This window comes from Plecotus auritus (genome assembly GCF_963455305.1).
Source record: "Plecotus auritus genome assembly, chromosome: 4".
NCBI lineage: Eukaryota > Metazoa > Chordata > Mammalia > Chiroptera > Vespertilionidae > Plecotus > Plecotus auritus.
In genome coordinates, this window is record NC_137775.1 from 163,308,572 (window position 1) to 163,329,867 (window position 21,296).

Sequence of the window (21,296 nt, forward strand, 5' to 3'; positions counted from 1 at the left end):
TGGACAAGTTAGACCTAATATGTTTTGTTTCTAAGTTCAGATAATCTTTTTAAAAGTTGTTTTGGAAGTAATAGCCTTCAAATATGGAGAAGGTTGTTTATAAATTGTAATAATTCTGCCAGTGAGTTTTGAAATCATATTTTTGAAGAACAGTTACCTGTAATAATCTGTTTTGTTTTAAAAAGTAAGTCTAGCACTTATTAATTTCACTGGTGTCTTTTAGTTACAAGAATTTGAAGCTGCCATTAAACAAAGAGATGGCATCATAACTCAGCTTACTGCTAATTTGCAACAAGCAAGAAGAGAAAAGGATGAGACAATGAGAGAATTTTTAGAATTGACAGAACAAAGCCAAAATTTACAGATTCAATTTCAGCATGTAAGTATTACTAATAGAACAAAGTTTATTAGATCTTTAGTAAACAATTGCACTTTTTTCACACTTTCCAAAATAAATTTAAATTTGTTTAAAATTCACTTGCCTATTATGTATCATGTTGAAAAAAAAACTAGTGAAGACCAGTTGTTATGTTAACCAAGAATTTAAGTCATATTTCTTCAGTGGTTTCTTGCTTTTATTTATTCGTACTTCACCTTTGTCTGTATTTTGAAATCCTACAAAACCTTATAAATCTGATTGGGTTGAGTTTTGCACAAATTAATATATAGTCACATCCTTTGCCAACTCTGGTATGCTTTTATTTTAATTAGAGTCATAGGAATCTAATTGTATTAATCAAGATTTCTGATGGCAAGTAATGGAAAATAATTGAAGATAGCTTAAGCAAAAGGGGGAATTTAATGTAAGGATCCTACTTATCCTACAGAATTCAAGGCAGAACTGCAACCAGGCTTCTGAAATGGATTGGGATCAGAAACTAGAACGTCATCAGGAATTCAGGAAGTACTGTTTTTCAGGCCCCATTTCTTTCTGCTTGTCTGCCTCAGTCTTACCACTCTCATTATACTACTTTCCCAGCTTTATCATAGGAAAAATAATCTTATTAGATCAGTTTGGATAATGTGCCCATACTCTCTGATCAGCCATGACAGTATGTCTGCTGAGGTCTAAAGCCTATAAATTCAGCACAGTTCCCAGAAAGAATTGTGAGCCAAGTTAATACCCCCAAGAGGTGTCTATTCCTTAGTGCAGTCACTTCAGAATTTAATACTTTGTGGTTTCTTTCTGTTTTCAAGTTACAGGCTAGTGAAACTCTGAGAAACAGCACTCACAGTAGCACTGCTGCAGATTTACTACAAGCCAAACAACAAATTCTCACTCATCAGCAACAGCTGGAAGCACAAGACCATCTATTAGAAGATTATCAAAAAAAGAAAGAAGACTTCAAAAAGCAAATCAGTTTTTTGCAAGAGAAAATTAAAGCATATGAAATGGTATGTTTATTTTAAAGAGGTAACTTGTAGCAGCTTTATAATTAACTTTCAAGTTTTGTATGCAAGTGTTAATCTTTTTGTTATATACATGAATTACAAAATGTTATAATTAAGAAAAGCTCTTTAAGTTTGTAAAATAATTTCTTTCAAAATCCATTAGGAATCTAACAATAATAGTTTTAAGATAATAACTCATTACTGAGTTCCTTGAAAGTGATGAGCTTATGTTAAACTGAGTTTTAAGGAGAATTTATAACTAGAATTTCTATTCTTTTTATTCATCTACAGGTATTCTACTCATTTTAGCCATGGTTATTAAATTCTGAAAATATTTTTAAATATATTTTTATTGATTTCAGTGAGGAAGGGAGAAGGAGAGAGAGATAGAAACATCAATGATGAGAGAGAAGCATTGATTGGCTGCCTCCCGCACACCCAACATTGGGGATTGAGCCCGAAACCCGGGCATATGCCCTGACCGGGAATCAACCGGTGACCTCTTGGTTCCTGGGTTGACACTCAACCACTGAGCCACACCCGGCTGGACATGAAAATATTTTTACGGCAAAATGAATTTTCATGGATTTTAGTTAGGAAAAACAAAGTCAGTTCTCTTTATTCACTCTAGTTATGTTTTTATACTTGCCTAGAACACTTACTTAGCAAATGAGTGCTCCTTGGACACACACACACACACACACACACACACACACACACACATTTACATAGATTATAATCTTAAATTCTAAAAACAACTCATCCTGGTAGATTATGTTTTATTTATTTTTCAAAAGATAAAATGAGGTTCAGAAGTGTTAAGTGACTTGGCTGTGGCCACCCCACTAACAGTTGCCAGAGTTGGGATTCAAACTCTGTCCAACTGGCCCAGAGTCAGAACATCTTGCACTACACTGCACTCCCCCTACTATCTTTACTCTCCTCTCCATGTGAGAGCTGAAACAAGAAGACAGAGTGTGGTTACTTTGTTTGACGTCAGCTGGAAATATGCATGTCCAGCCACTCAAATTTTTTGCCTCTCTGTGCACTTCTGAAAATGACTGAGAGGATGGATTTGGGAGTTAAAAATAGTAAGTGTTAGCAGTAGATGAATTAACAAATATAGAACTTGTGAATAATGAGGACAGACTGTAGATACAATACAGTACTTTTTATAAACTTAGCAGGTTCTTCTGCAAGAAGAGGTTGAGAAATTTCTAAGACAGGAGTATTGTTTGGTTAATAGTAAAAGTATTAGCTGCCTTCTATTTTTTGTTCACTTGCTACCAGGCAGTATTTAAAGTATTTTGCACATATTAACTCATTGAATCATTACAACAACCTTCTGAGGATACCAAGGCAAACCAGGATGAAGCAATTTGCCCAAGTACAAGGTAATAAGTTGGTAGAAGCCTAACTGGTTTGGCTCAGTGGATAGAGCGTCAGCCTGCGGACTGAAAGGTCCCAGGTTCGATTCCAGTCAAGGGCATGTACCTTGGTTGCGGGCACATCCCCAGTAGGAGGTGTGCAGGAGGCAGCTGATCGATGTTTCTAACTCTGTATCCCTCTCCCTCTCTGTAAAAAATCAATAAAATATATTTTTTTAAAAAATAAGTTGGTAGAACCAAATATCAAACCTACGTAGTCTTACTTCAGAGACTTTGCTTTCAGGAAAATAGAAAATAAACAAATTGAAGATAAATGGACATGCTTTACAACCAAGGTGATTTAAAGATCATTATGTAGATGTTTACAAAACACCTGTTTTGTAACATGCCCCTGCAAAAAATAGTGATGCTTAAAATGTGTTCTTTTCTTCACTGGAACTCATGGTATAGTGGACCATGTACACAAGACACCACAAAACAAGGATAAGTGTAGGTAACACGTGTGTTGAAAGTTCTGAGTCTGGCTTCATAAAGGAAGTGATTAAGGGTAGGCTTTAGGGAGGAGGTGATGTATGAACTAGGGCAATAAGTTGGAACAATCTCTTTTTAATTGCGTTTTGTTTTCTTGGCAGTTGGCATAAGTGTGGCACATACCAGCTACTCAATACTTATTTGGTAAACAAGTGATTAAATTATGAATCTGAACTGATAGAGATGGGAGAACATTTTTTAAAATATATTTTTAAATTGATTTTAGAGAGTAAGGGAGAGGGAAAGATAGAAACATCAATGATGAGAGAGAATCATTAATCAGCTGCCTCCTGCATGCCCACCCCCCTCACCCCCCCCCCCCCCCACTGAGGACTGAGCCCACAACCCGGGCATGTGCACTTGACCAGAATCGAACCTGGAACTTTTCAATCTGCAGGCCAATGCCCTATCCACTGAGCCAAACCAGCCAGGGCAAGATGGGAGAACATTTTTGACAGAAGGTAGAGTGTGCATAAGAACCCGGGTGATACATGTATAGGGAATAAAAAATAGTTTAACTAGAAAATGATAGTCTTTGAAAATGACCCTTTCTAGGATGAAAGTAGAAAGACAATCTAGTTTAGAAGCCTGGAAATTGAATTTTATTGTATTGTATTATATTTAGTTGGCAGAATAATGTAAGGTTATTTAAAATTCAAATAATTCATTGATGTAGGGGAATAACCTTAGTTGATTTGAATGTTATCAAGAATACTTTATTGTCAGTTCATCACATATATATTTTCCCCCTTTTTTCCCCTTTGAATGAATTCTCCTGAATAGTAGTTTCACCAGAGTAGCTGAGGGACTAAAGCATTAGGATGATAGTTGAAACTGTCTTAGCCCCCTAGACAACTGCTTGATAATTCCAGGCTTACTCACGTTGTCTTAATCCTCTGAACTTCCCGTGGTGCAGTATTTTTTTTTTAATATAAAATAATAAGCAGTTTAAAACCACCTATTTTGAAATAAACAGTACTACGAAAAATGAACCATGAATTCGTATTGTTTAATAGTTAAGTGTAGAATTATTGTTGTTTGCTTACAGTTATATCAAGTGATGGACAATTTTGAATTAATGAAACTGTTCTGTGAGGGTTTTTCCCCCCACAGAAAATCAGGAAACAGAAATGTTACAGATATATAACAATGTTCACATTTTCAAGACTACTTATTTAACAATTTAACTGAAGTTGACCTCAGTAAACTGATTGTACTTTCTTATAGCTTTCAAATGCCCTATAGATTTTTTCCTAGTATACAATTATATTACATTTATATATTTACATATAAATATATTTCTTTTGCTTTAACATATTTAATATATTTATTAAATATATTATATTTAAATATTTAATGTATTTATTTTAGTGTCATGCATATTCTGTGAGATAGAGAAAATAATATCTTTATTTTATAGATGAAAACGCTGAGATTTCAGAGATTAAGCTGGCCTAAATATCATATAGTAGTGCTAAAATTAACATAAGAAGGCTTAGTCCTTGGTAATAACTTATGGTGACATTGGATGGGATATGTGATACCAACGCAGAAGCTGATAGGATTTTGCTCAAGTGACTGCACAGGAAAGCATTCATTGCCTAGGTTAATTTATATAGTAAAGAATGTGGTCTTTTACTTGTAGGGTCAGAAGTCTGATTTGGTTTTTATTTTCTATCAATTGAGACGAGCTTTCTCAGTTGAATTCAGATTTTCCAAGTTCAAGAGACTAATTTTTAAATCTTGAATACAAGATTTTTATTTTATTTTGGGGGGGGTTATTTATTTATTGTTAATCCTCACCAAAGGATATTTTTTTCATTGATTTTTAGATAGAATGGAAAGAAAGGGGTGGGGGAGAGAGAGAGAGAAAAAACACTGAGAGATATATCGACTGTTGCCTTCTGCACGTGCCCCACCAGGGCCGGGGGTCAAACCTGCCACCCAGGTACATGCCCTTGACCAGGAATGGAATCTGCGACCCTTTGGTGCATGGGGTGACGCTCTAATCACTGAGCAACACTGGCCAGGGCTTAAATATAAGATTATTATTTATAATGAAAAATAATTTACCCAGAGACCTGTATACTTCAAGTTTCTTGGATTTTACTTTTGAAGAGCCAAATAATAATAAAGTTGTTTAATGAGCATGAGATCAAGGAATGTTATAGGAATCGAATATTCAGGGCATTAGGCTGTGAGAACCTGATGTATTCATCTCACAGTAGGAATGATCATGCCTCTAGGCTGGAATTCTTAAATTCTGTTTGCTGCAACCCCCTACATTGCTTTCTACATTTGGAATGCGGTTTCCCAGAAGGATCAGAATTCTCAGTCTCACAGCACCTTTGTTCTCTTCCCTAGACTGACTATACATGAATGGGCTTTGCCAACAATTCCCTCTGAGGCTTTCCTTTTTCTGGGCTTTGACATTCTTGCTTTATATATGTTAATATATTCATTCAAGGTGCCTTTACTAGTAAGTCCCCTTGGCCTGGGACTCTTGTCTCCTTAAGGTGACTTAATTTACCTACTTATAGTCTGTTCCATTCTTTGGATTTTACTTTTTTCTTTGTTCTTGGGTCTACAACCCTTAACTACATAGGCAACTAAGTAACAGAGGGAAAACTTCAACTCCATAGCTCCTGCTTGACTTATTTTGGTATCAGACTCCTGTGAATGATGGTGCTTAATGATAATTACAGCTTTGGCAAGTGTTCTGGGTTTAGGCTTACCTACAATTCTAAAATAGAATTCCAAACCAGGAAAAAGTATCTGTCCCGCTTTCAAATTTCTCTTGAAACCAAAAGTCTAGGACCAAGTAGATATGTCATACATGGTAGGTTTGTCTTGCATGTCGCTTGAGGTTCAATCACACTGCATATCCCTAAATTTCTAATTCACTTAGCCCCAGGAATGAAGTTAAGGCACTTGCCCATCAAATACCTTCAGGTCATTAGAGTACATGGGAGGAACCTTGATTTTTAAGAATTTCTTGTAGAACTATAAATTTTCTCACTGACTTGAGAAAATTGAGGGACAGCAGTCACTTTTTATATGATTATGTAAAAATCTTACTTTCCTGGTATTGAGGTTAAGTGACATAAGTTCCTAGGAACTAAAAATATCATTTTTATATTTTCATTTTTTTTCTTTTTAAAGGAACAAGATAAAAGAGTAGAAAGTTCAAATAAAGAAGTTCAAGAAAAGGAGGCAATCATTGAAGACTTAAATACAAAAATAATTGAAGAAGAAAGAAAAACTTTTGAGCTAAAGGATAAAGTCACAGCTGCTGACAAATTACTGGAAGAATTACAAGAACAGGTTGTACAAAAGAACCAAGAGATAAAAAATATGAATTTAGAGCTGACTAATTCCAAGCAAAAGGAAAGACAGTGTTCTGAGGAAATAAAACAATTAATGGGGACAGTTGAAGAACTTCAGAAGAAAAACCATAAAGATACCCAATTTGAAACTGATATCCTGCAAAGAATGGAACAAGAAACACAAAGAAAGTTAGAACAACTCCGGGCAGAGCTAGATGAAATGTATGGGCAGCAGATAGTGCAGATGAAACAAGAGTTAATAAAACAACACATATCACAAATAGATGAACTTAAAACACAACATAAGGAAGAGATGGATAATGCTTTAAGATCATGTCCAAATATTACAGTTAATGAAGATCAAGTAAAGTTAATGAATATGGCAATAAATGAACTGAATATAAAATTGCAAGATACTAACTCTCAAAAAGAAAAACTCAAGGAAGAACTAGGAATAATTTTAGGAGAAAAGTCTGCTCTACAAAGACAGCTTGAAGACCTTTTTGAAGAATTGAGCTTTTCAAGAGACCAAATTCAGAGAGCTAGACAGACAATAGCTGAACAAGAAAGTAAACTAAATGAAGCACATAAGTCCCTTAGTACAGTGGAGGATTTGAAAGCTGAGATTGTATCTGCATCCGAATCCAGGAAGGAACTAGAATTAAAACATGAAGCAGAAGTTACAAATTATAAAATAAAACTTGAAATGTTGGAAAGAGAAAAGAATGCTGTGTTAGATAGAATGGCGGAATCACAAGAAGCTGAATTAGAGAGACTGAGAACACAGCTTCTGTTTAGTCATGAAGAAGAACTTTCCAAACTAAAGGAAGATTTAGAAATTGAGCATCGAATAAATATTGAAAAACTTAAAGATAATTTAGGCATTCACTATAAACAGCAGATAGATGGCTTACAGAATGAAATGAGTCAAAAGATAGAAAACATACAGTTTGAAAGAGACAATTTGATAACTAAGCAGAATCAATTAATTTTGGAAATTTCAAAGCTAAAAGATGTACAGCAGTCCCTTGTGAATTCAAAATCAGAAGAAATGGCTCTTCAAATCAATGAACTTCAAAAAGAAATTGAAATACTCAGACAAGAAGAAAAGGAAAAGGGTACACTTGAACAAGAAGTTCAAGAATTGCAACTTAAAACTGAATTATTGGAGAAACAAATGAAGGAAAAGGAGGATGACCTTCAAGAAAAATTTGTGCAACTTGAAGCAGAGAATAGTATTCTTAAAGATGAAAAAAAAGCCCTTGAAGACATGTTGAAAATATATACTCCTGTTAACCAAGAAGAAAGATTAGTTTGCATGGACTCCATTAAGTCCAAATCCAAAGATGGTAGCTGGCAAACAGAAATAGAAATGCTCGCTGAGGAAAACGAAGACCTCAAAAAACAATGTACTCAGCTAAATGAAGAGATTGAGAAGCAACGAAACACTTTTTCATTTGCTGAAAAAAATTTTGAAGTTAACTATCAAGAGTTACAAGAGGACTATGCTTGCCTTCTCAAGGCAAAAAATGATTTAGAAGACAGTAAAAATAAACAAGAGGTAGAGTATAGAAGTAAGCTTAAAGCACTTAGTGAAGAACTTCATCATTTGCAAAGAATAAATCCAGCTACAGCAAAAGTGAAAAGTTCAATATTTGATGATGACAAAACTTTTATAGCAGAATCATTGGAAATTGGTGAGGTGGTTGAGAAAGATACTACGGAACTTATGGAAAAACTTGAGGTAACCAAGCGAGAAAAATTAGAACTGTCAGAAAGACTGTCTGATCTTTCTGAACAATTAAAACAGAAACATGGTGAAATTTGTTTTCTAAGTGAAGAAGTGAAATCTTTAAAGCAAGAGAAAGAGCAAGTTTTATTGAGATGTAAAGAGCTAGAAGTCATAATTAACCATAATAGGACAGAAGATGTAAGTGGATGTGATCAGTTATGTTCTTTAAACGATGGAGTTGTGACTATGACAAGCAGGGAATCTGGAGCATCAGTTTCTAAAATAAGTAAAGATTTTGGTGCATCAAAAATAGTGGAGGATGAGAAAATACCTTTTGAAAATATGACTATTGGGAAAGAAAGCAAACAAGAACAGTTGTGTTGGGATCACTTGCCATCTGTGACAAATGAATTATCATCACTTGGGATAACTGAACCAAGTGACAGTGATAAACTTCAGCAGGAACTTAGTGTACTTAAATCAGAACAGGTATGTTTACTTACTTATATACGCTAAAGCACATTGCTAATGTATGCTTCATACTGAAAAAAAGTTTTTATTTTCCTAAAACATAAATTAACCTCCTTACAGGAGAATGAAAGTGAACCCTATAATATAGTTTTCATTTGGGCCTGTCATTTATTTATTATTTCTCTTACCTGTTTTTTCTTAAACATTGTTGGCTTTCTTTCAGTTCATCTGTGTTGTACATTCTGCTCAACAAATAAAAAAAAAAGTAATGGTTTCACATTTTCTTTGAAAAGGCAAGAATTTAAATAACTATGTTCAGAATATAAACTTTACAAAAATTATTTTTTTACTATTTTGCTACAATCCCAAAGATCATTTTCAGAATTTTAATTCATACTGGTGTTTTCAAGGTTCCACAACTGAAAATTAACTCTTAAATTTAAAGTACTCTATATAGTTGTTCAGTAGTTATGAAACTATATTTCCCTGAAAAAAAAAATCTCAATTTAAGCCCTAGAGCAGCCATGGGCAAACTACGGCCCGCGGGCCGGATCCGGCCCATTCGGCTGTTCTATCCGGCCCGCGGAGCCAAAAGAGCGGAGGGTTCTCTTGCTCTCCCCTCCGCTCCTTTACTTTGAATTTATATTAGTTCACACAAACACTCCATCCATGCTTTTGTTCCGGCCCTCCGGTCCAGTTTAAGAACCCATTGTGGCCCTTGAGTCAAAAAGTTTGCCCACCCCTGCCCTAGAGTTTTCTTTGAGTATCATTATACCTGAAAGGGGAAAAAGTATTAATTCTAAATACAGTTAAAGAATGCATGTAATAAGTAATAATAGATCACTCCCAACAATTTACATTTGCTATATACTAATATTAGAAATAACAGGAAAATTCCACTGGGTTTCTTATGTAATGATACTAACTCAATCTTTGTGTTTCTTCATTTATGTAACAAGTATTTACTGAATCTCTTGCCAGGTATAGGTGTATAATGGTAAACAAGAGAAAGATGATTCCAGATCTCAGAGAGCATATATATTCTGGTGATGGAGGCAGGCAGTATACAAGGAAACAAGTAGAGTAGTTAGAAATAGTGGTAAGTCCTAGGAAGAAAATAAAACAGTTAAGGTGATAGAGAATGAGGGGTAGTGATGTGGCAGCATTAGATAGAGTGGTCAGGAAAGGTTTCTTGGAGGAACTGACATTTGAACTGAGATCTGATTGACAGGGAGGAGCCTACCACAAGGAAATCAGAGCAATTGTGAAGATATAGATGAATTTGAGTTGCAGAATGAAAGTGTGTTTAGTTGATTTTGAGAGAGGAAGAGTGGAAGAAGAGTTTGAAGAAGTAAGAGGCCAGATCTTGGGGAGCCTTATAGACTTTGTAAGATGTTGAGATTTTATTTTATACTAGAGGCCTGATGCACAAAATTCGTGCCTAGGCAGGGTCCCTAGGCCTGGCCGGCGATCAGGGCCAATCTGCAGGGTGACCAGCAGGGTGATTGGGGCCCCCCGCTGACACCCACCTTGGCTGGCCTGGGGCTTGCGGGCTGGGGGCAGCTCCTGCATTGAGCGTCTGCCCCCTGGTGGTCAGTGCACATCATAGCGACTGGTCATTCCGCCGTTCGGTCGATTTGCATATTAGGGTTTCATTATATAGGATACAAAAGGAAACCACTGGAAAGTTTTCTCTTTATTAGTCTAACATGTTCATATTTATAGTATATGTGAAGATAGTTTCCATTTTAATAACTTAAATAATTACAAAATTCAAATTGCATAATTTTTAATGATTGCTAAATATCTGAAATTATTTTCAAAACCTTAAACTGGTTTTAATTTAATTTTTTAAAAACATATTTTTATTGATTTCAGAGAGGAAGGGAGAGGAAGAGAGAGAAACATCAATGATGAAAGGGAAACTTGATTGGCTGCCTCCTGCATGACCCCCCCCAGGGACTGAGCCCGCAACCCAGACATGTGCCCTTGACCAGAATCGAACCTGGGACTCTTGAGTCTGCAGGCTGACGCTCTACACTGAGCCAAACCGGCTAGGACTAATTAATCCTAAAATACCAAAAATCATTTAAAAAGCATTATTAGAAGAGGACCTAAATATGAAGATAATAAAATGGTCACATTTTTTCAATAGGAATTTTATTTCCTCTACTAAAGATGACATTAACTTACAGAAAGTGAAGGAAGGCAAGCCTGTAAATTGTCCCTGCCCACTCATCACTACCAAGACAAACCCCCTGATTGGTAGGGAGGAGAGTGAATATGTGTGTATGGAAGGAAGCTCACAGAAGAAACTGAGCAATAATTTACACAACAGTGACACCTAAGAGCAATCAAAATATGCTTAGAAATAATGCTAAGGCCACACAAATTACTACTCCTGGGACTAAATAAACTTAGTAAATAGAACAGATATCTCTCACTGAAACCAAAATAGATGTGGGTGTTAAGATTTTTTTTATAATTAAAGGTAACAAATAATTTTGAAGTATAATTCCATATGAATATAATTAGGAAGTTTGAGCAGGAGGAAAATAATATCACAGAAGTCTCATCAATGTCAGGATTCAAGGAAGAGGGAGGAGTGGCAGAATTGCTACTGATATGATTGATTATTGATGCTTGGGGACAATATGGATTGAAATGTATATGTGTAAAATTGAAGGTAATAATTAGAATTGAAAAAGGCATTGGCATTTAGAAACTACAAGAGGAACAACTAGAATATCAGCTCTTTGAAAGCAAGAACCCTATCTGCTGTATTCCTAGGGACTAGAATGATGTCCGACACAAGATAGGCAGTTAATAATATTTTTTAAATGAGTGAATAAAAGAAAGAATAAACAAAACAAAGCCAGTTTATCAAGAACCAACAGTGAAACAGCATAGGCCTTCATGTTAGATTATGTTTTCAAATTGATATAGGTTATTGATAACATTCTTTTATGCTTTTTGGCAAATATCCTTTTGATATTTGGGGTGGGAAATTAGGGAATTAGATCCTTACCCTTTAGAATACAATAACTCAAGATTGGTTAAAGATGTTCACATAAGAGGAAATTAGGATCTTGATAGGGAAAGACTTTTAATGAAGACAAAGATACACAAGAAAAGATTGATAAATGTCATTATATCTGTTTTACAAATAATACTACAAAACAAGTTGAAGAACTGGGATTACATATTTGCCACATACAGTAAAAAAAAGGGGGAGGTTAATCTGAAGAAGGTGTAAAGAATACTAATGTAAGAAGAGGATTAAAATTATAAAATTGAACAAAGGATATGTACAGACATTTGTCTCAGAATAGGAAACCAAAATGGCTAATAAACATGAAAGGATACTTTTAACTTTATAAATTGATGTAACAAAAAAACAGCATTTTCTAGCCCTAGCTGGTTTGGCTCAGTGGACTGAAGGGTATCGGGTTGCGGGCTTGATCTCCTGTGGGGGGCATGAAGGTTGCAGCCGATCAATGATTCTCATCATTGATGTTTCTATCTCTCTCTCTCCCTCTCCCTTTCTCTCTGAAATCAATAAAAAATATATATTTTTTTAATGTGTAAAAAAAAAAAAGATGGATTCATTTAAAAACAAAACCCCCCAGCATTTTCTACCCATCAGATTGCAAAATAAGTCTCAGTAAAAAGTGTAGTGAAGCTATGGGGGCGATGAGGACTCATAAACTGCTAATGTCAGTATACATTGGTATAATTATATATAAAATGTTTGGTAAAATCTGATATAGTTCATGTGCATTAGCTACAACCCAGATACTGCATTTCTAGGTGGCTCTCAGTGTGGTTCCTGACCAGCAACTTCAGTATCACTTGGAAACTGGTTAAAACTCAAAATTCTCGAGCCCCACACCAGATATCCAGAACCAGAAATTCTGGAGGAAGGGCCTAGCTATCTGTTTTAATAAGCACTCCAGATGAATCTGATACATACTAAAGTTTGAGAATCACTACACTAGGAAAGCACTGGCACATTTTACAAGAAATGTGTATAAGAATTTATTGCAACATTTTTTGAAATATAAAAAAGTAGAAATCCAGTTTATCTCCAGAAAGGAAATGGAAAGATTGTAGTGTAGTCATAAATACTATACTACAGTTAAAATAAGTTAACCTGTATCTACATGGATAACTCTCAGAAGGATATTGCATGAGAAGAGTGGTTTGTAATATAAATACCATTTTGCTCTATTTATGTGAATTCCTTAGAACACTAAATATAGTACATTGTCTACAGATATGTTGAGAAGTGACAGTATAAGTAGTGGACTGGACTTGTAACTAATGTGATAATGATTGTCTCTGGGGAAGGAGGAATGGGAATATGGTAGATTAAATTTTATTTATATTTTTGTTTTAAACCAAAAAAAAATGTATAGGGAGAAGAAATCTGTTTTAAAAAAACAATATATTAGTATTTGTTAATATGGGGTGTGAATACATAGATGTTTATTACATTTTTCTTTGTATTTCTTTACATTTAAAATATTTCTAAATAAAAATAAAAGATGATGCCATACTGGCTATACCAGATATCAGAATTTACCATAAACCTGAGCTAATGAAAGCATTATGGCACTTTCCAGGAAAAAGATAAGTAGATCAATGCAGCAGAATGAAAAGTGAGAAAAAAATTAAACTTCACTTTTCTTACATGAATTTTTAAACTGTAATTTCATGTATTTTCCATTTTGTGGTCAGTATATGCAAGAAAACAGAAGTTAAATTATTTGATTTGTCATTTTAAAATTTTCTAACGTATATACACTCACTTTTAAGAATGATTTAAGGCTACAAATGGAAGCTCAACGTATATGCCTCTCTCTGGTTTATTCGACTCATGTGGATCAGGTTCGTGCATACATGGAAAATGAAAAAGATAAAGCTCTTTGCAATCTTAAAGAGGAACTTATTTTTGCTCAAGAGGAAAAAATCAAGGAAGTTCAGAAAATTCACCAGTTAGAGATACAGAATATAAAAACACAGGAAACAGGTAAATGGTTTTTGACAAAATTGTAAAATTTTACTATGAAGTAAATAAGTGATTCTGTTCTTGTCTTAGAGCCCATAGAGGAAGGTAATTGTATATCTCAGTCTTGGATTCTTTTGTTTATCAAGTGCTTATGAAATCTAAAATCACTGAAATATGTTCCCAAAGGAAGTCAAATCCAGTGGGAAAGCAATATAAAATAAACTGTTAGAAAACAGTAAGACAATTTCTATAATAGAATGAATAGAAAGAATGGTAGGAGAGAGGAAAAGTCTAGTACTTCCTTGGAGGATGAGTAGGGTCAGGCAGTGGGCAGGAGTAGGGAGGTTGGAATTTTAGGGCAGGCTCCTGAGATTTAAACCTACAGGTGTGACAGACTGCATCCAAATTGGAGAATTGAGAGTGCAAGGTGTGTGAAAAAGTAGTGTGTGTGTGTGTGGGGGGGGGGGTAAAGCCCAAATTATTAGCAGGAGCTTGATCAGGAATAGCTTTATATATGAATATTCTCTGCACACACAGAAAAGTGATTGTGGTATTTCACTAAGAAATTTGTATTAAATGTCTTTCCTTATGTTTATCTTAGATGCCAGTCATAAAAGCAAGTTATCGACCCTGCAACATATTGAAAAAATTAAACAACTTGAAAGACAAGTCCAAGAATTAGAAAAACTCATATCCTCTTTGCAGCAACAGTTGAAAGAAACTGAAGAAAACTATGAAGCAGAGATCCATTTTTTGCAGAAAAGGCTTCAAGCTATTAGTGAGTCCACAGTTCAGCCAAGGTATCCATCTACTTATAATTTCAATTAATAGTATTTGTAGCTTAGTAACACTCATAGGATGGTTGTTTTAAGGGGGGAAAAGTAACTTAAGCAAAGTTATTTAAAAGAGATGGGATGTAGTATTATCAAGAAATAAGAACAGGAGGTAGTTATCTTAAAATGTGTAAAGTAAATGTTAATGTAAACCAGACATTTTATTATAGGAATTTTACTTACACCTATATTTTATAAGGGTGCTGGTAGTTATTAATCTGCTGGGTTAAATGAGGCAGTGTGCATGTACTTGTTGTTTATTGTATGCCTAGTCTTTACTACTTTGATGTGAGGAATACACAAGGACTCTAAGATACGATCATTCCAGTCATGGCCGGACTTTCCCCACTTGATTGTCTAATGCTCAGATTCACCATGTCCAAAATAAAACTCTGGATCCTCCCCTCAAAAGCATCTCCATCTATGGTGACTCCTCTTCTCTCAGACCCCACTTTCACTTATCAATAAATGCTGTTACCTGTACCTCCAAAATACATCCAAACTGGACCACTTCTCACCACTCCTCTGGTCACTGCCATCGTCATGTCTCACTTGGATTGTGGCAGCAAACTATCTCCCAGCTTCTACCTGAACTCTTCCCCAGAGTCTGAACTCAACACAGTTCTAGAACTTTGCTTTTAAAATTTAAAACAGATGAGGTTATTCCAGTGCTCTTGTGTTCTTACACTGCTATTATGGGGGCCTACATGATGAGTCCCTATAACCTCTCTGACTTTATCTCCGACTGGCTTGCCTGTCATTTACTGTTCTCAAGCTAGTCTACTTGAGATCATCAAATCGTGGATATGCTCCTGCTTTAGGGACTTCTCATTTCTGTTCCTTCGATTAGTGGACATTTGATCCTGTTAAAATGTCCATGGAGACATTTGGTCCACACCAAAAGGTCTTTGTTAGTTAAATCCACTCTTCTACAAAATTCAAACACCAACGCATCTACCTAACCTCTGTGCCATTACCAGCTAGACTACTGAGGTGAGAAGGGTCATTATTGGCAATACAGTCACCACATAATTATTCAACCAATAAAACGTGATAGTATTTTTATGTATTAATCCTGTAAACCAAAAATATAAATAAATATTATGGGCCATTTGAACCCAGGGACATTTTCTAACCATGGATGTTTTTAACAGGATTAAATATCAAGGTCCATTTGGCATGGACCAAATATATTCATAGTTGTTTCTGATAGGACCAAATTTCAAGGACCTTTTCATGGGAACCAAACATTTCAGTGGACATTTTGAACAGGACCAAATGTCCTGCAAGGGTTCCTTTTACCTAATCAGTGGTTGGCAAACTGCGGCTCGCGAGCCACATGTGGCTCTTTGGCCCCTTGAGTGCGGCTCTTCCACAAAATACCACAGCCTGGGCGAGACTATTTTGAAGAAGTGGCGTTAGAAGAAGTTTAAGTTTAAAAAATTTGGCTCTCAAAAGAAATTTCAATCATTGTACTGTTGATATTTGGCTCTGTTGACTAATGAGTTTGCCGACCACTGACCTAAGTGATCTTTCTCCAGATGCTTGCATGCCCAACACACTCACCTTCATGGGGTCTTTATTCAAATGTCATGTTTCCATGAGACCAATTCTGAGCACCCTGTTTAGGTTAAAATCATCCCTTAGAGCCTGTATCCTAATTTTCTGCTTCATTTTTCCATATTACTTAATATTGTTTATTGTATATATAAAATTAAAAATGAGTAAAAAAAAAAATGAGAGAGAGTGTGTGTGTATTTTGAGGGTAGTTTGTTTTACTTATTGACTGTCTCCTGTGAAGTGTTAGAAAGGTGGAGGTTTTTGTCTATTTACGTCACTGATATATCCCAAACCTTATAACAATTCCCTATGCACAGTAGGTGTTCAATAAATATTTGTTAAATGAATGAACAGTTAACAATACTTTATTTGGGAAGTATACTATAGTGTATAACTAGCTCTGTAAAGTCCTCAAATATTTCATCTAACTGCTTGGCTCTGCTTCCTTGGACTGATGTCTTTATAGACACTAATCTCAAGACAATTTTTTTTTTTTGAGACAAAATAGTGAATGTCAACAGTTCCTTGGAAGCAGTATGCTTCTCCTTTGATTCAGGGTCTGTATGTAGGCTTTGGAATTGTTTACCCAGCATTGGCACAGCCTTTTAAAGCTTCCATTTTATTTGAGATCAGGTGTCCCCAAACTTAATCATGCATCAGAAATTTAATTTAAATTTTGAATTTTATATTATTGAAACAATGTTATTTTTTAATACTTAAAATTACAGACTTATTAGCTTTGAGATGGAACCTGGACACTTGTATTTGTAACCAGGTAATTCTGATGCAGGCAGTCCATGGATTGCCACTTGGAAACCACTGATGGGAAAGGAAATAGGTAGATAGCAAAAACTCTCTAATAACCAGCTACAATATTTCAAATAGCCTTCTTTTAATTAGTGATGCTTTTTCTCCAAAGCATGAAAAAGGGGAATTTTATGAAATGTAGGCTTTGCTGTTCCTGCATTTGAACTTTTGCCAGCTTGCCACCCCCTCTCAGAGTTTCTATACTCAGTGGAAATGTATTGAGTATACCTTTCAACTAAAATCATTACTTCCCTCCCCCACCCCATTGCCAAAGAGACATTTATTGACCACCATGCTCACTCTTACTAACAGTAATGAGTCAGTCATTTTTTGTAACTGCCATCATACATTTGGACACAACCATAACACTTTTTGAATAAAGAATGTTGTGTTCTCCTAAGATAGACGTGAACTAGTTTAAGAAAAATAATAGAGTTGTTCATTTAACACATTGGTTATGTCATACTAGAAGCCTCTTAGGGATATAATATGGGGTTAGAAGGACCATGGGCATAAGAGTCAGACCTGCATTTGACCACCTCTGATTTGACTTTTTATTGCCTCTGTTATTTGGTGCAGATAATTTAAGCATCTCAATAATAATAATAATAATAATAATAATAATAATAACAACAACAACCACTCTTAAGATTGTGAGGGAAGAGCCTTGGCCAGATAGCATGGAAGAAGCTTTAGATGTATATAAAGCTGCCCTTTCTTTCATGGGACTTCTATCTAATCATTGAAACAATAATTATTCACAAAATAATTTTTTAAAAGGAGTGATTGGGTAATGAAACATGATGATACAGCCAAAGTGCTAGAATATAAACCCATCTCTGTATGGCATTTTTCACTGTCCATCCTGTACATTTTTGTAATATTGGAGTGGCCCTAGGAGAAAAGGAAATCAAGGAATGGATATGAGACTTTGGGGTGGAGTAATGTTGGGAGCAAAGCAGAGGAAAAAATCAAAGTTGATTTTGTTGTTTGGGCTTAGAGAATATGGAGAATAATGGTGCATAAGTATAAATAAATAAATCAGGCTGGTGGGGAATGGGACCTTAACTGTAAGAGGGGAGCAGTGAATTCGGTGTTAGATTTTTTTTAATTTGGGATAAATACTTTCAAATGCTATAAAACTACAGAATGAAGTCAATGTAACTTAGTAGCACTTTTTTGGAGTTTGTATCTTAATGGCTCAATAAATAATCAGGAGGGTTTTCTAGGCTATGACAATAATAATAAAAACTGAAGCCAAGGGTCAGAATAGTGCATATAAGAAGCAATTAGGAAACAGAGACAAAATGTTGAGGAAGATAGGAGAACCAGGAAAGGGCAGAAAAGAAAGTCAAGGGAAACGAGTTTTTCCATTTGTTTCACATGAACATAGACTATGAATATAGAACATGAATAGGTGATTCATAGCAGAGAAACTTGCTTGGCCGATAGCATTTGAAAGGACATGTCATCTCAAAAATAAAGACACGTGTTCTAACAAAGTTTTAAGACTGTTAGAACTTCATGTTGCTGAAGTTTTGAGAAATTACTTAAATGATACTGTTTTGGGAACAAAATTAATATAACATTTTGTACTCTGGCATTATATTAAAAATTTAAATATTAAGCCTGACAATTACGATTTTATTTTATTTTATTTTTTTTAATATATTTTATTGATTTTTTACAGAGAGGAAGGGAGAGGGATAGAGAGTTAGAAACATCGATGAGAGAGGAACATCAATCAGCTGCCTCCTGCACACCTCCTACTGGGGATGTGCCCGCAACCAAGGTACATGCCCTTGACCGGAATCAAACCTGGGACCCTTGAGTCCGCAGGTCGACACTCTATCCACTGAGCAAAACTGGCCAGGGCACGATTTTATTATATAAAAACATCCATAGATTATATTTATGAGGATCTGTATTGTAGTATTATTTGTAGTAGTGAACATTTGGAAACAATCAAACGTCTATCAGGAGGGGATTAGTTATGTAAGTTATGAAATGGGACAATGACAACTTGTATCCGGCCTTTTGGGGATGGCGAACTGAAAGAAGACAATGGGAGAAAGAAAGGAGGAGGTGGGCAAGAGAAGGGTGGAATGGAGAAGGCAGCATGGGTGCACACGAAAATGGGAGTGAGAAATCATATTAGCTAAAAAGAAAATTTTAATTTTTACCCTTTAATTTTTTACCCACAGTTCCTAAATATTAATCTTACCTTATTTTTATGACCTTAGTTAAGCATTTTAGGAACTTTTTTATAAAATACCAAAAGATAACACAGATTAAAAATAAAAACATTTCAGAAGTGACTCTGTATAAATTAAGAATCTTCCCTTCACTGTCACTGCTCCCAGTTCCACTAGAGGTAATCATTGTTACTTTTCATGTGCATTCTTCCAGACTTCTTTTTTGGTGTGGATGTGTGTGCATATAAATAATTTTTTTAAAATATATTTTATTGATATTTCACAGAAAGGAAGGGAGAGGGATAGAAAGCTAGAAACATTGATGAGAGAGAAACATTGATCAGCTGCCTCCTGCACACCTCCTACTGAGGATGTGCCCGCAACCAAGGTACATGCCCTTGACCGGAATCGAACCCGGGACCTTTCAGTCCGCAGGCCGACGCTCTGTCCACTGAGCCAAACCAGTTTTGGCTATAAATAATTTTTAATAGAAATGAGATTTTATAAACTTTTTTACTCAATAATGTTATAGATAACATTTTTAAAATATCTATACCTATAAATAGCTTTGTGTCAGACATTTGTAGTAGACTTTAGAAAATGACATGATCCTGACCAGTGCTTCTCAGTGGTTAAGTGTCAACCCATGTACCAAGAGGTACAAAAGACTGAAGCCAAGGATCAGAATAGTGCATATAAGAAGCAATTAGGAAACAGTGCTTCTTATATGCACTATTCTGATCCTTGGCTTCATCTGTTCGATTCCTAGTCAGGGCACATGCCTGGGTTGTGGGCTCCATCTCCAGTAGGGGGTGTGCAGGAGGCAGCCAATCAATGTTTCTCTCTCTCTTCCTTCCTCTCCCTAAAAATCAATAAAAACATATTGAGAAAATAAAATAAAATGACATGAAATTCATTGGTGATGTTAAAATACTCTTTCAGTTATGTTATTTTACTTTTAAATGGAAAATAAATAACTAATATGGTTTAAAATATAATATCTGTAACTCTTGACCTATCATTTTTGTTTCCCCTGCTCCAGTACACACATTCATGCATGCTTTAAATTTGGATTATCAGTAAAACTCACAACTCTAATTATTTCACCCTCTTCTATTTATATTTAGCTTCTCCATTGATTCAGTCGTAATTACTGAATCTGATGTACGGAAAACCATGCAAACTGGAAATTGTCTAAAACAGAACATGGATGGTACAACAGAGGTATTATATCTTTAAACTGGAATGTGTACTTATTTTTTTCTTACTGTCATTTCTATGTATGGTTTAGTAATTATCCAATAAATAGTTGCTGAGAAGTAAGCATCATAAATATGGGGATAATACCTTATATAAAATACCCAGAAGAATAAAGGGTTTTTTCCCCCTGAATATGATCTAGTTTAAAACTTGTTTTATTTTGTATTATATGGGCTGCATGACAAATTAGTTTCAGTGCCTTTGCCAACAGCTTTTCTTATCACCATGGGAAGTTGGACCAGACCATCTCTAGAGTAGGGTTTAGGAATTTCCTGAACCCAAGATGGTAGTTGGGGACAGTGGATGAGGCTTCCTTCAGCATTGGCCATGTTATATATAAAAGCCCTCATCTTTTCCAGTATATGCCATCTAAGTAAACCACCTCCTGCCTTTCCTCAGTGTTCTGTCTATTCCCCATTTATGGCCACTTTTTTGAGAATTATAACTGTAAAACCCTGGTCTTAGTAGATTTTTAGTTCTAAGTCCCACAGAAAATAAAGATCCTTGCTCTCTCTCATTCTGGATGCAAAGGAGAGATGTTGGCTACCTTTTTTATTCTTTCACATTCATTCTGTTTGGAGTATCTCTTCGTATGACATTCAGATATTTAGTAAAGAAATGCTTTCATGCTGAGAACACATTTACATTAAAGAAACATTTATGGTTTTTTCTATTTATAAAAATAATTTGTATTTATAGACAATTGGATACTATTCATGTGTACAAAGAAGGAAATTTGCTTATAATTTCATGAGCAAAGCTAGCCACTGTTAACATTACTTAAAATTAA

The 21,296-nt window shown here is 35.2% G+C and overlaps 1 protein-coding gene across 12 annotated transcripts in view; it reads left to right on the forward strand.

Moving 5' to 3' along the window:
* The window catches only part of AKAP9 (A-kinase anchoring protein 9), a 148,273-nt gene that overhangs the window by 44,645 nt on the left and 82,332 nt on the right, over positions 1-21,296 (forward strand). For 10 of the 12 annotated variants that reach the window (XM_080663144.1, XM_080663139.1, XM_080663141.1 and 7 more), the window contains 6 exons: positions 224-379; positions 1,198-1,395; positions 6,474-8,858; positions 13,659-13,872; positions 14,453-14,651; positions 20,374-20,470. In XM_080663144.1, the coding sequence (XP_080519270.1) occupies positions 224-379; positions 1,198-1,395; positions 6,474-8,858; positions 13,659-13,872; positions 14,453-14,651; positions 20,374-20,470 (3,249 nt within the window). The remainder of the gene's footprint in view (positions 1-223; positions 380-1,197; positions 1,396-6,473; positions 8,859-13,658; positions 13,873-14,452; positions 14,652-20,373; positions 20,471-21,296) is intronic. The other 2 variants (XM_080663145.1, XM_080663142.1) reach the window with 1 other exon arrangement.